Raw genomic sequence first — 16,433 nt, 5'->3', positions numbered from 1 at the left:
TCTATTTTATTTATTGGCTGGGCAGCATGTGGGATTTCCTTGAGCAGGGACTGAATCTCTGCCCCCTGCACTGGGACACAGAGTCTTAACCGCTGGCCCACCAGGGAGCCCCCAAGTACCCACCATTCTGAAGAGCATTTGCTCTCTACGCTAAGGTTTTTAACCTGACGTGAGTTATTAAGGCGCCGCCCCTTCATGTGCACACTGAGAGTGAGTCTGACTGTCACTGGTTGTTAATCTCCATGTTGGAGATTAACTGTCCCTTTGTGGTCAGAAGAATATGGTCCTTATGATAACAAAGGCCAAAACTGCTTGAAACTTGAGTTATGACCTAAAACTTGACCAACTGTTTGTAAATTAAGCATCTTCTTGAGAGAACGTGTACTTCCCGATTTTCAGAGCTCTCTCTGTGTCGATTGTGTCTGTGGGGCTTCTGTCCTTCCTGGGAGTTTTGTTTGTTTGATCTATGAATTAATCAGAGATGTTTCTTCAAGTGTTCAACTTCTGGTTGATTTGATCATTTCTCCTTGTAGTTCTGTTAAGTCTTCCTTTCATACATGTTTGCGTGGATGTATGTGTATACACATCTGTGAATGTATGTTACATATGTGTGTGTCTACATGTACTGGAAACACACTCATGGACTGTTTCACTTTGCTGGTGAATTTAATTTTTGTCATTACAAAATGACCCTCATGATCTCTCATAATCCTTTTTTGCCTTAAAATGATGCCTCACAAAGTGAGCAGGGCCCCTGGCCTTGGAAGTAGGTACATTCATTCCCAGGATGTCACAATATATCACAAGTTGGAACAGGCCAGGCAAAAGCAGGGAGAACTCTCTCCCACTCGACTCCTTAGACTACATGGCCGCTTTCTGTCCTACTAACATGATGTTTGGTTTTTCTTTTTTTTTCCTTCTGTCATAATTTATTTATTTTACAATTAAATTTTTAAATGCTCAAATCTAATTTATCCCTTGGTTGTGGATTCCAGTAAGCAGGCTCCATACAGCATTTGCTCCATCTTGAGCTAAACAGCAGCAGAGCAATGTCAAGCATCTTATCCGTACAAGATGCTTTTCCAAATATGAGGCTACTTACTAAAACAGCTTTTGTTGAGTTTGTGTTTTTATAACTTTTTAGTTGTTATTATTGGAGGTGAGTGAGAATATTTTCCTTCATTTGACCAACTCTTCAAATCCCACAATTCCACAAGAATAATGGTGTGAACTATTTATTTTGGAGCTGAGATTTATACCCAATATGCCCCAAACTTGATAGCCTGCTGAGTGCTACAGTAAGAAAGCACCGTGGGCTATATCCAAGTTCAATGGCAGAGTTTCTAGAATGATCAGTAACGTCCCCCTTGGAAGTGGCCCCAGTGCTGCACACTTAGTCCTTCACAGAAAACCCTGTTCTCTCCCCATTTCATGACACTTCTCTGTCAAACTTTGCTTGTGCCAAGATGTGTCTGATGTCACGGCTGTGGACACAAATGCAGCCTTCGGAACATTCTGTAACTGTGAAACGCCTCTAGCATTAAGAGAGTTTTTTGCCCACATGGCAGATTACATTCATGGCCAAATTCCTTCCCCTCCTGTCTCCTGCTTCTGCCATATGATTCTGCGGCTCTTCCTACAAAAGGAGTCAAGGCCATCTCCTCACCCCTTGACTCTGAGTCTGACCATGTGATTCGCTTCCGATGACAAACTAAAGCAGGCAGCATGGTGTGCCAGCTACAAGCTTAAGCTGCAGGAAACTGCGTTTCTTCCTGCTCTCTGGTGCTTCTGCCATCACCATAAGGCCGTATTCTGCCCCAAGGAAAGGAAAAGACACCCAGTGGTCCTCAAAGGAGGGTGAGAATTACGCAAGCACAGCCTGTCGGAGACGAGCCGTATCAGCCACCTCCTAGGCAGCACACAGAATGAGTGAGCTGTGACGGTAAAGGATCACAGTTTGAGACTCTGCATTTCGAGTTGGTTTTTACACAGCAATAACCCATGCAGCTCAGAGGGAGTTCCAGCCATTAGATCCCTGACACGCACAGAGCGCAGGTGACCTGAGGCTCCCTTTGGCACTCCTCAGATAACGGAGCTTCTCAGGTGAATCACAGCCCTCACTGATGCCCTCCGAGCTTACCTGGGTTTGCCTCAAGCCCGGACGCGCCTCGACAGGACGGACTGGCGCTCCCTCCGTTCTGCTGTTCAAGGGAAGCGGAGCTTGAATTGTAGGAAACTGTCCCGGCCACGGGAGGTGGACTGATAACTGCCCCAGGAGAAGGAAGAGAAAGCATTAAACGCGTCTTTCTTCAGTGGTAATGAACCAAGTGCACGTGAGACCACCCACTGCTGCCCAGCACCCCAAAGAAGTCATCTCTAAGACAGAAGCTACACGGCCAGTGTGAGCTTGATGATACAGACAAGGGTAGTCACAACCCACTGGATAAAATGAAGACATTTGAGTCCAAAGTGATAAAGTAAGAAATGAACAAATAAATAATGGGGAGAAGGTAAAACTCTCCTTACAGGAGAATGGCAAGAAATAAGGAAGCAATGATGGAAGTTGGGGAGAGAGGGGCGGTTAGGGAACAGCCAGCACATAATGACTGATTCAGGGAAGAATCGTCTGTATACACTGAATCTTGTGACTGTAATTTTGATAAAGATAGAATAGCCTCAAAGTATCTCCCGACAAAAGTACCTTTTTTTTTTAAATTACCAAAGCAGAAAAGTTAACACTGCAGTGGAGAAATCTCAAAAACCCCATCCTAACCCAGCAACAAACTTCACGCCAGCGACAACAGGAGAGGCCAACACTACACACCTCCCGGTGCGACAGAAAACGGCTGTGAACCGCGTGGCTAAAGGCAGGATTAAAACAGTAGCCAGATTAAGGAATGATACTGCATCGAGGTTGAAATTCATCACTGTGATAACTGCTGGGGTTAAATACAAAAACACTCTTGCTCTTAGGAGATCCCTACTGAAGTCAGCAAAGGGACATGACCTTTGTAATCATCAGACCGTTCAGAAGACAGACAGCTACATACACACACGTTAGTACATGGAGAGAGACAGAGAGAAGCAGGAGAATTAACAACAGTGAGTCTGGAGCAGCAAATAGTGTCTCCAAACAAAACCATTTTGTCTTGTCTTTAAAAAAAAAGAAAAAGCCAAGGTAGGAAGTAGGACGTTGTTTGCCCAAGCGTGGCTGATGGCAGCACGGCCGTCAGTGACACCGCGCGCAGACCTCGTCTGATGGCGCAGACAGAGGCCCCAGAGCACGCCATCTCGGTGTCGGGGCGACCACAGGGGACGCCCCCGCAGCCAAGAGTGGTGAAATAAGCAAAACGAGCTACAGAGACCCGTGCACACAGCTCCTAACTGAACAGCAACTGGTATGTAAAGAATCGGAATATACTGATGGCCAATGTGTGTTAGCTTCAGGTACAGAGCGAGGTGAACCCGTTACACACTTACATATACCCACTCTTTTTTATGTTCTTTTCTCATACAGGCCATCACAATAAGTGTTAAAAATAAAAATAGCCATATATAGGTGAGACCCCCCTCAGATGCACACACACGAAGGAAGCAGAAGAGACTGAAGCGCCAGGCTGCAGGCCTTCCCTTCCAGCAAACAGGCCTCCTGAATTTCAAAGGACACCAGATCGCTTCCACACAAAGAGGAAGCTCTGGTGACTCACAAGACATCCGAGAACCTTGCCAAAGTTCAGAGCCATCATTGTGACTGTCATTCTCACAGGCACCTGGATGCGCAGACATGCCAATTAGGGAGAAGATTACCCTTTTCTTCCCCCACAGAGAACACACTGCAATTACAGCAGAACAGAAGTCAGCTGGCTTCTGACGGCGGCAGGGAACACTGGGTGCGATCCGGCTGAACTGGGTGACAGCCGGAACCACTGGGGGTGAACCTGACATCCTGGGGCAGAGACACCGCCATCTCCATGCTATGCAGCGACGGGTGAGACCTGGGGAGCAGGGCAGGCCAGGAGGCATCCGGGTGAGACCTGGGGAGCAGGGCAGGCCAGGAGGCATCGTGAGCAACAGGGTCAGGGAAGTCTCACCGGCTCCATCCCTCCAGAAGAGAACTTACTGGGCCTGCCTGGAGTCCTGGGTCCGCACCCGATCATTCCTCTTTCCTTGCACATGGGTCTGCCTGCGCGTCTGCGAGGCACATGGGGCACGCAGGGCAGTGCAGCGGCAATCAGACGCGATGGGAAACCCAGTCCCATCACTCGGGAGGCCCTGCTTTGGGGACACTGACTGCTCCTCTCTGAGCTCCCATCTCTCATCCATATACAGGGGTTAACCTCGCCAACTTCTCCTGGTTCTGGCTAGAGCTTAAAGACCCAAGGCAAACCTCACCAGCCAGCACTCACTGGAAGTGCAAACTATTCTCATGGATAAACTGGATCTGACCACGTAGGTGTCACACTCACAAAAAGGGGATTGGGCAGCGTGGTGAGTGCTGAGGACAGCAGGGCTCGAGCTGACGCCCGTCAGACCCTCCAGGAGCTCAAACATCCGAAGGCCATGCCCTCGGCCAATTATGCCACAGCCTCTTGGCAGGGGCCTCAGAATCAGTAGGTTTTTATTTTTCATTTTTTCGAATATTTATGCATTTGGATTGTGGGGTTTTAGGAGACGGCGATGGCACCCCACTCCAGTACTCTTGCCTGGAAAATCCCATGGATGGAGGAGCCTGATAGGCTGCAGTCCATGGGGTCACAAAGAGTCGGACACGACTGAGCGACTTCACTTTCACTTTTCACTTTCATGCATTGGAGAAGGAAATGGCAACCCACTCCAGTGTTCTTGCCTGGAGAATCCCAGGGACGGGGGAGCCTGGTGGGCTGCCTTCTATGGGGTCACACAGAGTTGAAGCGACTTAGCAGCAGCAGCAGCTGCAGCCTTCAAGCTCTTCATGGTGGCATGTGCAATTTGGTTCGCTGGCCGAGGAGGGAAGCCAAGCCCCTTGCGGGGAGTGAGGCGCATGAGCCACTGGCCCTCAGGTAAGCCCCAGCATCAGCGGCATTTAGATCCCGTGGGTGGTGCCTCTGAGCAGCCAAGCTGAAGAACCAGGGACAGGATATTATCAAGGTTCCATGAATGTTTGGAAGAAAGGAGACTCAGCCCTTGCTGGAAGGCATGGCGAGAATTAGAAAAGGGTTTGTCGGGGAGACGTCGTCCGAAAGTCAGGTAAGTTACAGACAGACAAGCGAACAGCACGGGGGCAGAGACAGACACGGCACCCAGGTGCGGGGGGAGCTCGCCAGGAAAAGCGGACACAGGGCTGGAGTCCTGTCCACGCACAGAAAGGCCCCGAAGGGCTGCGGACTGTGAACCAGAGAAACGTGAGATTATATTTTATGGCCTAAGGTGAAAAAACACAACACAAAAGGTGTCTTTGACATGGTTTTGGGAACAAGAATCCAAACAAAGAAGGTTTGATCCAAACCAAAATACCTCATTCCTAATTATTCTGCTGGGTAGGACTTCATTATATTCACATCCAAACTCAGGCTCCAGATGAAATACTGTTTTAATCACCTTCTCTGGTGCAGTACGCTCAGTGAAAGAAGTTGCGTTCTGTGTGATCCCGCTCGTGTGGTGCTCTAGAAAAGCACAGCCGCACGAACAAAGGAGGAACCAGAGGGGGCTGCCCCGGCCGGGCTCAGCGCTGAGCTCGAAGCCTCGGGGGGACACAGCGCCGGGGGTTCACCAGAAGCCACAGGACCACACACTAGGGGTGACTTTTGCTGGATATAAAAACAAACCAGGGGAGGTGTGGAGAATGGCAAGAACAAATGGCCTTTGCTGGAGGCAGCACTCACGGGCCCCCGGGACACACTGAACCAGATCTACTGAAAAGTCGACACCAACATTCTGCGTTCTGCCTCTCCCCAAGGCCACACAGAAATGCCTGCTCTGGGACCTCCTGACAACCTTCTCCGAGGCTTCTGAGCATCAAGGCAGGAATTCAGACCCCGTCTCCAGAGTCAGTGTGACTCCAGGCCACATGTCCTCACCAAAGGCCTGCTGAGGCCCTGAGCCCACAGGGCACTGCACGTCCTGAGACTCGGCCCCACCGTTACCCGAGAGCAGCCTGATGCTCAAAACAGACGTCCACACTCACAAGCCAGACTGAGACGTGACTGCAGGGCAGGCTGTGACCAAGCCTGTGTCTTTAAACAGTTGCCGTCTGCCTGCAGACCTGAGTGCCGGGTGCTTCGCCCTCCGCACAGCTGTGCAGGGCGGGCTGAGCAAACCTCAGGGCAGAGCAGCAGCTGCAGCGGTCTTAGCTGTCTGCCTCGCACCTGCTCTCCTCGGGAACAGAGATGTCGATGCCAGGTTTGCCAAAGTGTTTACTTTTCTTTGCTGACTCTAGTCTTTAGTTTCTTGATGAAAAATGCAAACAAATGCACGGTGAAGGGCAACAAACACTTCCTGGTTGTGTTCTGATTTATGCAAAAACAATTTTTTTTTTTTTACCTGTTTGGATTCCAAGCTGGCTGGTTCTGGAAGAAGCTGAGAGAAAATCCTGATCCCAGATGGGAGAGTTTTGACTATAAACTTCTTCTTCTAACATGGACAGAAACCTAGGCATAAGAATAAAGGCAAGAGTGAGATCACAAGTCATACATCACTAGGGGACAAGTGCCAGGCACCCACGGTGATCGCACCAGCACTAGCATCTCGTCCTCAGTTATCACTAGGGGACAAGTGCCAGGCACCCATGGTGATCGCACCAGCACTAGCATCTCGTCCTCAGTTCAGAAATATGGAACAGTCGGTCAGTTATGACCCGGGTGATGATTTAATTGGGCAGCCTTGGTATATTCAAACAGAAATGCATTTCTACAAATGTATTCTCTTTGGGCTCCATGTAGGTATTAATAGATACAACCTAGACCACACAGAGAATTACATCAGTGGAAATGCACTTCACCAAGTCCCCCGGGAGAATCCTGGACCGAGAGCTCGGCTCTCCTCAGAGCTGTGGTTGTCATTTCCATCACAAAAGCTGCTCGTGTTTACTGAGTCCTTGCCACATGCCTACACTGTTCTGAGAATGTTTTATTGAATCTTCTCATCAACACAATGAGTTACAGATTTTATTTTTATTTATCACACACATGTACACATAGCTCTTACTATAAGATGGACACTGTTGTAAGCAATGAACGTATATTAATTCACTCGCTCTTCCGAATAACCCGATGAGGTAGGATCCATCACTGTGCTCATTTCATCGATAAAAGTAACGTAGTGCACAGGCAGACTCAATAACTGGTTCAAAGGCCCACAGCCAGCGAACCACAGGGCCGAGACTGACTACCGTGTTCTATCTCCTGTCACATCATAAAACAAGCCGGCCTCAAGTTTCGGGCCCACGGAGACCACCTGCACAGCCTGGTCGGAGTGCAGCCCCCAAGCCCCACCCAGGCTCACTGAACTGGAGGCCGAGAGAGAGGCCCGGCAACCAGACGCCAAGAAGCACCTTGGACAGCTCTTATGTTCCCCCCAGATGCAAAGACTGTGATTAAAATACCAACACAAATCTATACTTCTGGTATTGGAAAGTCTTCCTGCAAACCTCTCTTCAGGGCACATTCATTCCCATGGAGGAATATAGAATAACGGCTAAGAGCTTAGGGTCTAAAACCCAGCTACCAAGCTCACCACTTACTATTTCCGTGACCTTGGGACAAATTCTTAGCTTTCCTCTTCCTCGGTTCCCCTTTTATAAAATGGAAACATCAACAGTAACTTCTGTACAAGGTGGCGGCAAGGAACACACTGCCATGCTTCAGCTGGTACTGACCGCTGAGAAAGTGCTCCTTCATTCACTCAGCAACACTGAATGCCCACCACACGCCAGGTGCCGGGTCAGGCCCTTGAGGACAGAGTAAACACAACCTTGCCTTGCCTTCAAGAAGTTTATATTGCAACGAAGTAAAAGGTTAGCGATTAAACGTCACTGAAATTTAGAAATGCAAAAACCCTTTAAAAAGTATTTTTCCTAATCCATTTAGCAACAAAATCTGACCTGAACATACGCAAGATTATTTACAGTCTTTATAAATAGATTTTCTTCGGGGGACCTACCCCCACCCCAAAGCTATGACATATATTCTAAGTCCTGTTATCTTTATAAAGGGGTCAAGTTACCTTAAAACTTGAATTGTGAATCCTACCAAGTTTGGATCACTGATTAAGGACTTAGATTAAAATTAACATCATCATCATCACAATTAGGGAAAGTACCACTAATCTCCTCATTAATCAAAGAAGGCAGGGGGAGGCTGGGTTTCGACAGTGAAGACAGGTGGGAAAAGTCCTGAGGGTCTTCTGACTCGCCTCTCACACTCAGATTTAAGAATAAGGATCGGAGAAGGCAATGGCACCCCACTCCAATACTCCTGCCTGGAAAATCCCATGGACGGAGGAGCCTGGTGGGCTGCAGTCCATGGGGTCACTGAGGGTCGGACACGACTGAGCGACTTCACTTTCACTTTTCACTTTCCTGCATTGGAGGAGGAAATGGCAACCCACTCCAGTGTTCTTGCCTGGAGAATCCCAGGGATGGGGGAGCCTGGTGGGCTGCCGTCTATGGGGTCACACAGAGTTGGACACGACTGAAGCGACTTAGCAGCAGCAGCACGAACATCGACCTGCACTTCGCCATGGGACACATGGTTTAAAGAAACAGCAGGAGCCACTTTTTGCCAAGCTCATCACCATTAACTGACGCTTTGAAACACTTCTGGATATTTCCCACCTAACAGAGAAAGACTGGCAGCAACAGGAGGCAGCATCCTTACTGAGATCACAGCTTGCCCTTGCTGACGAGGGGAGGTTCCGGACGCATCTCTTCCGGCGGCCCAGCAGAGCCTGCTGTCACCTCGCCCAGCCCTCAAGACTTCCCGACTGCCCTTCATCACAGAAGCACATTTCCTTTCCTTTCCCAGGCTCCTTCTTTATGAGCAATTACACAATAGGAACACTTCATGAAGCCCTAAGAGACTTACCAAAGAAAAATGCCATTAATAATTTAGGAAAATAGTCATGCGTGTGTTATACATGTATATAATTACTTCAATACAATAAAAGACAGTCTCATCTAATGTCATGAAGTGTACGTAGGATAAAAGAACACAATACATGGAGAAAAAGACAGAAATGTCTAAAAGCACAGAACGTAGACCGCAGTGGTGGGGCTCCGGTGACCCTTTGCCTCTTTGCTCTCTCTGAGTCACATCTCCACCAAGTGCCCACTCATTGCTTTTAGAAGGAAATGCAGACACTAACGTTTCAAACACCTGTGTGACTCGGCCCATGTGGGGCACGGCACACACGAAAGTCAAGCAGGAGGAACGGCTGGAGCCCCTGCTGATGCAGAGGTTGGGGCCACTCTTCTCCTGCAGGGGTCTGGGTTCAATGCCCGGCTGGGGAACCAGGATCCCGCCTGCCAAGCAGCACAGCCAGAAAAAGAAGGAAGAAAGGGCAGCGCAGGAAGTGCAGGAAAGTAAGGTGCAAGCCCTGAGGATTCGCCTGACAAGCAGGGGCCCCATGGGGTGAGTGGCATCTGCAGCCTGACGTTGAGCCAGGCCCTGGCTCCAAATGGCACCTCTGGCTTCAGTACACGAGACTCTGCTGCCGCGTCTGCAGGTATAATCCCTAACAGCCGCCACTGTTGTCATATTCCATGGAAAGGGACTGAGGAGGAGAAGTGGGTGGTAGCTTTACCCCACCACTAGTAACAGAGAAGCAAAGAAAGTGGCATTGACCTTCCCAGCTGACCGGCGTGAGCACGCCAGAACTACAGGCTGAAGGAACAAAGCACTGAATTGGCAAATATCCGCAAGAAGGAAAATGAGCTTGCTATGGGAAAATCCTCTCCTATGCAAGATAATTAAAATTTCCCTTTAAGCATCATAAAAGGTGTGATGAGGGAGGGGTCCTCTGTCCCTTGGCTCAGAGGCAGGACGACAACTATAATCTGAACACATGAAACATGGCTTATGCAGCACATGTAACAGAGAAACAAGAAAACTACTTTAATCTCTAAGGAAAGGAGCTTAGACCAGTTAAAAGGCAGCCACGGAAATACAGGAGCATCCCAGAGTTCCTAACCTGTTTAGGGGCAATACTGAGCTGCTGTTTAAGTCCTTCTGGACCTTCCTCCCTGCAGGACACCAAGTGTTCGGGCCCTGCCTCATCCTGGGTGCTGGCTGTCCTCAGGAAACGCTGCAAACCAGGTCACTAGGACCCATGTTCAGCTAAAGCTCGTGAGAATTATCCTCTACCTAACACTGGAGACTCACGCTAGACTGCAAAAACAAACCCGCGTTCAGCTAAAGCTCGTGAGAATTATCCTCTACCTAACACTGGAGATTCACGCTAGACTGCAAAAACAAATTGTTCTGTCCGTTTCCATCAGAAAATCATTTTTGTTGTTGTTTTGGACCTAACTTATCTTTAAAAATTAAAATGATCGTCTTTCCTGAGACACAAATTAGGTAACCCAGAAATAGCAGCAATCATAAAAATCTAGCTTTTCAGATAAAACAGGCTTCCATCCATCTTTGTTCCAGGAGCAAAACAGCACCTCTCCTAAACTGCTCTCCACCTCACAGCTGTCCGTGACAGAACTCTCTCAGACCTAGAAAGCCTGTTCAAATGACATCTTCCGCCCCCACCGTCACAGCTCTGATGCGTCGTCACCTGCACCCTCAGGGGCCAGCCACTTAGGCTAAAGTCTGCGTTCTTCACACTGAAAACCCATTTCCAAGCTCAATGGTGTACACTGTACCTTCCTACCACCCTGACCTATTTCCTACATTTGGAAAATATTTAAGTGCGTCTTTACACGCTGGACGTCTAGCAGGTTCAAGCAGCAAGGGGCCCAAGGGCAGGCCTGTCTGGGCCTGGGAAGCTGAGTACAGAGGCTCGAAGATCCTCCTGCCAGAGACAGGTCTATCCCAGGCTGGCTCCCTCCCTCGGAATCCAGTTTGTTCCAGCTGAGACAGGGATGACCCGGCGGCCTCAGGAAGCTCTGGAGAACTGGGTGCCAGAAACAGCCCCGGGCTCTCCTGCACCCCCTCTTGGAGACCACTTCTGCAGGGTCCCCACTGCCCTGGAGCTGAAAACCCCACACACAGCCCCGGCCTGTGTTCTGAGACTCGGGAGGGATAAGACAGGCCAAGGGAGCAGTCGACCCAAAGTCAACCTCATCTCAGACGGGCTGGAAACGCCACGAGGCTCCCAAGGGAATGCGAGGATGGGGGTCCCACCCCCCACCTCTCCAGTTCTGTCCCTGAACCTTCGGTGTGCGTCCGTCCATCTCAAGCGTGGCACGGAACAAAGACCCGCAGGAGCACTCCCTTACTTCGGGAAGTGTGTGAGGATCAGAGTCCGCTTCTCCAGCGGCAGTTTGTCCTTCTCCTGCCTCGCCTGCTCCAGCAGCTGCCGCCGCATCACAGTGAAGACGGAGCGCAGCAGCGTCCTCCCGAACACCTGGGCCGTCTCGTACCGCGGCAGGCTGTCGCAGAACTGGGGAACGTTGCAGTAACACAGCCACCTGCACGGGGAGACCACAGCATCAGCACCCGCGAGCCCCGCACGAGGAACACCCAGGACGCTGCTCGACACCGTCGCCCTCGGCAGGAGACCAGGCTGCAGACGCGCCGGGAAGCACCATCAGCGGGTCAGATGCTGGCTCACCCTGCCAGAGCCCTCAGGCCCAGCTCTACGAGAATCACTCCAGTCTGCAGCATCCTTTCAACAGGAGGATGGATTCAAGGGAACAGAGGATGTCCCTTTTGGAGGAGAAGCAGAACTCCTCCACTGAACCCTCTTGAACTTAAGGCTTCTTTAAAATGCCTACGCAGCACTCACACCCCCACAGCTTCGGTGGGAAGATAAAGATCTCCACGACTGCTCAAAACTCAGTCAAAACGCAGGAAGTGATAAGCTTCCACCATCTGTCGCCTAGGTCCATGTTCAGTGACTCAGAGTCAAAACTGCTTCTCGGTGTCGCGTGGGGCTGGAGGGGTGCCGGGCCCCGAGGGAAACCAGGCCTTTCCTGACGCCTGAGCACAGAGTGGGGCACAGGGCTGATGCAAGACAGATTCAGAACGCCGCGTCAGCCGAGAAGCTGGAAAACGAACATTCATCCGCCACCACCTGCTCCAGGGCCTCCCGGAGACTCAAGGCCTGAAATTCCCGGCAGTGGGGGCAGGGGGGCCCAGCAGGCAGCGGAGACCAGGGAGGGACCGGACTTCAGTGCCCAAGTCCTGCTCCTCGGAGGAGGACCCAGCTCCCCCTCTTCAGGGAGAGAACCCCTCTCCCCAGACGGAACCCTCTGCCCCACCAGGGACCCCTCTCCCCAGATGGAACCCTCTGCCCCGCCGGGGACTCCTCTTCCCCAGAGACGATCCTCTGCCCCAACGGGGACCCCGTTCCCCAAACGGAACCCTCCGCCCCGCCAGGACCCCTCTCCCCAGATGGAACCCTCCACCCCACCAGGACTCCTTTCCCAGATAGGACCCTCTGCCCCGCAGGGACCCCTCTGCCCCAGAGACGATCCTCTGCCCCAGCGGGGACCCCTTTCCCCGGATGGAACCCTCCGCCACTCCCGGGACCTCTCTCCCCGGATAGAAACCTCTGCCCCGCCGGGGACCCCTCTCCTCAGACGGAACCCTCTGCCCGACCCAGGACCCCTCTCCCCAGATAGAACCTTCCGCCCGCCAGGGACCCCTTTCCCAGATACGACCCTCTGCCCCGCAGGGACCCCTCTCCCCAGATGGAACCCTCCGCCCCGCCAGGACCCCTCTCCCCGAGAGAGGACCCTCTGCCCCACTAGGGACCCCTTTCCCAGATAGGACCCTCTGCCCCGCAGGGATCCCTCTCCCCAGATGGAACCCTCTGCCCCGCCAGGGACCCCTTTCCCAGATAGGACCTTCTGCCCCGCAGGGACCCCTCTCCCCAGATGGAACCCTCCACCCTGCCCGGACCCCTCTCCCCCTCTCCCCAGACGGAACCCTCTGCCTCACCAGGGACCCCTCTCCCCAGATGGAACCCTCTGCCCCGCCGGGGACCCCTCTCCCCAGATAGAACCCTCTGCCCTGCAGGGGACCCCTCTCCCCAGATAGAACTCTCTGCCCTACAGGGGACCCCTCTCTCCTGGATGGAACCCTCTGCCCCACCGGGGACCCCTATCCCTGGATAGAACCCTCTGCCCCACAGGGGACCTCTCTCCCCAGATGGAACCCTCTGCCAGGCAGGGGACCCCTTTCCCCATATAGGACCCTCTACCCCACAAGGGACCCCTTTCTGGCACCCTTTCAGGTGGGCGGCTGAGTTCCCACACGCCCAGATGGCTGGAGGAGCCTTGATGACTGTCTGTCCTCAATAAAGAGTGGAGTAATGTTCACCTACTCAGGCTTTTTGACTTATTCTTTATGTTACTCTGAATTATTTCATAGCTCCCCTGTGTATGGGGTGGGGCCGTTTCATCTTTGGGGAAGAAAACCTTCATTAGTGTGAGTTCATCTACCTAGATTCAAAATTAACCTTAAAACCCTGCTACTATTTCTGTTCCTCTCTAATTCACACCCAAATGTCACTCTACCATACAGGACCCAGATGGGCATCTTGAGTGCTGTGCTGTGTCCTGTCAAGAGTGACCTTGGCAGCAGAAAAAACTAAAGGATGCATTTATCTTGTAATTTATAAGGCACATCATATAGAAATTCATCACCTTCAAAGCTAGTCTTTGCTGGAAGTTAGTCCATGGCCACTTAATGAAGTTAAAATATTTGGAGTTAAAAAAAATAAAAATAAAATATTTGGAGTTGAAGGCAGGCCAGCTCCCAGGGAACACATTATGAAAGTACAAATGTAATCACAAGCCATAACCATCAGATCAATTTCATGAGACTTAGGCGATCATAAGACTGTAAATCTTAATAAAAGTATGTCCAGTGTGGTGCAATGGGAGATCTAAGGATTTAAGGATTTAGAACATAAAGGCTTCTGTGATGACAAGACTGCTGTACACCCATTGACAGTGTACAAGAACCAGTACAGCTGTGTAGCCACCAGCCATGTGTAACTGCTGAGCACTTGGATAAATGAAAACACGTTTTTCTTTTTGACTTTACTTGAAGTATAGCTGGTACAAGGCTGTGCCAGCTTCAGGTACGCAGCAAAGTGATTCAGGTTTACGTGTGTGCGCATGCAGATTCTTTTCAGATTCTTTTCCCTTGTAGGTTATTATTACAAAGCACTGAGCGTGGTTCCCTGTGCTGCTGCAGTCAGTCCTTGCGTTTATCTGTTTTATACACAGCAGTTGCGTCTGCGAGCCCCGAACTCCTGATTCATCGCACCCACCCCTTTTCTCTCTGGTAACCACGTTTGTTTTCCTGAAGAGACTGATTCTGGGAAGGATTTAAGGCAGGAGAGGGGGACACAGAGAACAAGGTGGCTGATGGAGTCACCAACTCCATGGACGTGAGTCTGAGCAAAAGGAGATGGTGCAGGGCAGGGAAGCCTGGCGTGCCACCGTCCAGGGGGTCACAAAATGGCTGAGCAACAACTAATTTCAATCAATTTAAAACTTACTTTCAACCAAAGGGCCTACTGTACAGCACAGTGAACTACCCTGTGATAAACCCCGATGCAAAAGACTCTGAAAAGAATAAAGTTATATTCTCTTAATATATATGCATGTGCAGTAGCTCAGTCGTGCCTGACTCTTTGTGACCCCATGGACTGTAGCCTGCCAGGCTCTTCTGTCCACAGGATTCCCCAGGCAAGAATACCAGAGCGGGTTGCCATTTCCTTCTCCAGGGGATCTTCTTGACCCAGGGATTGAACCCGCATCTCTTACGTACGTCTCCTGCGTTGGCAGGCAGGTTCTTTACCACACACACACATATGTCTGAATCGTTCTGCTATATGCCTGAAACTAACACGACTGTAAATCAACAACACTGAAATTTTAAAATAAAGAGGAAAAAATATGTAAAAATTTACTTTCAAATGGAAACCCTGAGAAATACATTTTCATTAAACACAACTTTACTGTTTTGGTAGAACTCCATTTAGCTTTGACCACTTAAAATGTAGTGAATGAATTAAAATATGCGTTAATTATAAACCCCCCACACTGGATTTGAAAGATTTAGTACAAACAAAAGTAAAAGGCATCATTAATAATTGCTCATATTGATTCCATGTGAAGTGATAACATTTTTATACATTGGGTCAAATAAAACACTATTAATATTAGTGTCCTGTTTATTCTTTTTAAATGTAGTTACTAGAAAATGTCAAATTACAGATGTGGCTCACATTTGTGGATCATGTTATATTCTATTGGGCAGGTTTTGAGTCTGAAGAGCATTCCTATCTATGGAGGACACAGATGTCTGAGACTCTACTGAAGACAGATGCTATTTCTGTTACAACAAGGTTAGTGATAAATATTATACAATCATAAAATGTTATCTGAAGTGCTTAACAGGTCATTCACTCTCCATGGGGCAGAGGAAGGCAATGTAGATTAATATTATCTAGTCAAAATTGTCAAATAAAAGCTTTTCATTTATTTCCTCTGAAAATCACTTTATAGTACTTAAGTTTATACTTTTTTAGTTTAGTTTTGTTTTTGCTTCCAAAACTAATCTTATAAATGTCTAAGGGCGCTGTATGAAAAGACAGGAGATGAGTCAACATGTTTTGGGTTTTTTGGGTGTTGTAGTCATTGACACGGTCCAGGCGTGCAGTGAGACAGAAGGAAACAGGAATGGCTGTGTGTCTTGCTGCTCAGACGTTCCTCTAAAGACTAACCTGGAAAACAAGACTGGACCTAAACCTCTGGTTTCAGGTCTTCTCAAAAGAAGTGAAAGGACGGTTCAGTCATTTTCATATGCCTAACAGAGACAGCATGGCGTGCGAGTCACTGACTGCTCAAACAGCGCTCAGGTTTTCATAGCACTGGGATTACTTGCAGTGCCCTGCTTTCTCTAAGACATGAGTAGAGCTGGAGGACTTGAGTGCGGAAGGCCATGGCGCCTACTCCCTGCTGGACGGAAAGTCCTACGGCTCTTAGGGATTAGGTGACCCCGCCCGGTTTTCCCGCACGAAAGGCTAGTTACTTTCAGAGTCCAGACTAGCAGCTGGCTCTCTGAAGCCCCCTCACACTGTTCCTCCCACAGTCCCAGGATGACACGCCTAACTACGAACATTCAGGAAGCCTGGTGATGGTCCATGCCCCACAGTGCGGTAGTTACAGCAAGCTTTCACCAGACTGAATTTAGTCATCTCTAATTCGCTTGGACTCTTACAAAACATCTCCCCAGGATAAGCGTAACTTCTAATTTTGAGATGTTCTGCAC

The 16,433-nt window shown here is 49.8% G+C and overlaps 1 protein-coding gene across 2 annotated transcripts in view; it reads right to left on the bottom strand.

Annotated features, from left to right (window-relative positions):
• The window catches only part of KAT2B (lysine acetyltransferase 2B), a 97,610-nt gene that overhangs the window by 28,559 nt on the left and 52,618 nt on the right, over positions 1-16,433 (bottom strand). For both annotated transcript variants that reach the window (XM_027549779.1, XM_027549788.1), the window contains exons 6-8: positions 11,420-11,611; positions 6,520-6,626; positions 2,141-2,266 (exon numbers count right to left, since the gene is read on the bottom strand). In XM_027549779.1, the coding sequence (XP_027405580.1) occupies positions 2,141-2,266; positions 6,520-6,626; positions 11,420-11,611 (425 nt within the window). The remainder of the gene's footprint in view (positions 1-2,140; positions 2,267-6,519; positions 6,627-11,419; positions 11,612-16,433) is intronic.

Source organism: Bos indicus x Bos taurus, chromosome 1, assembly GCF_003369695.1.
Source record: "Bos indicus x Bos taurus breed Angus x Brahman F1 hybrid chromosome 1, Bos_hybrid_MaternalHap_v2.0, whole genome shotgun sequence".
Classification (NCBI taxonomy): Eukaryota; Metazoa; Chordata; class Mammalia; order Artiodactyla; family Bovidae; genus Bos; species Bos indicus x Bos taurus.
Note: the sequence above shows the minus strand (reverse complement) of the source record. Positions and strands in the feature narration are given on the sequence as shown.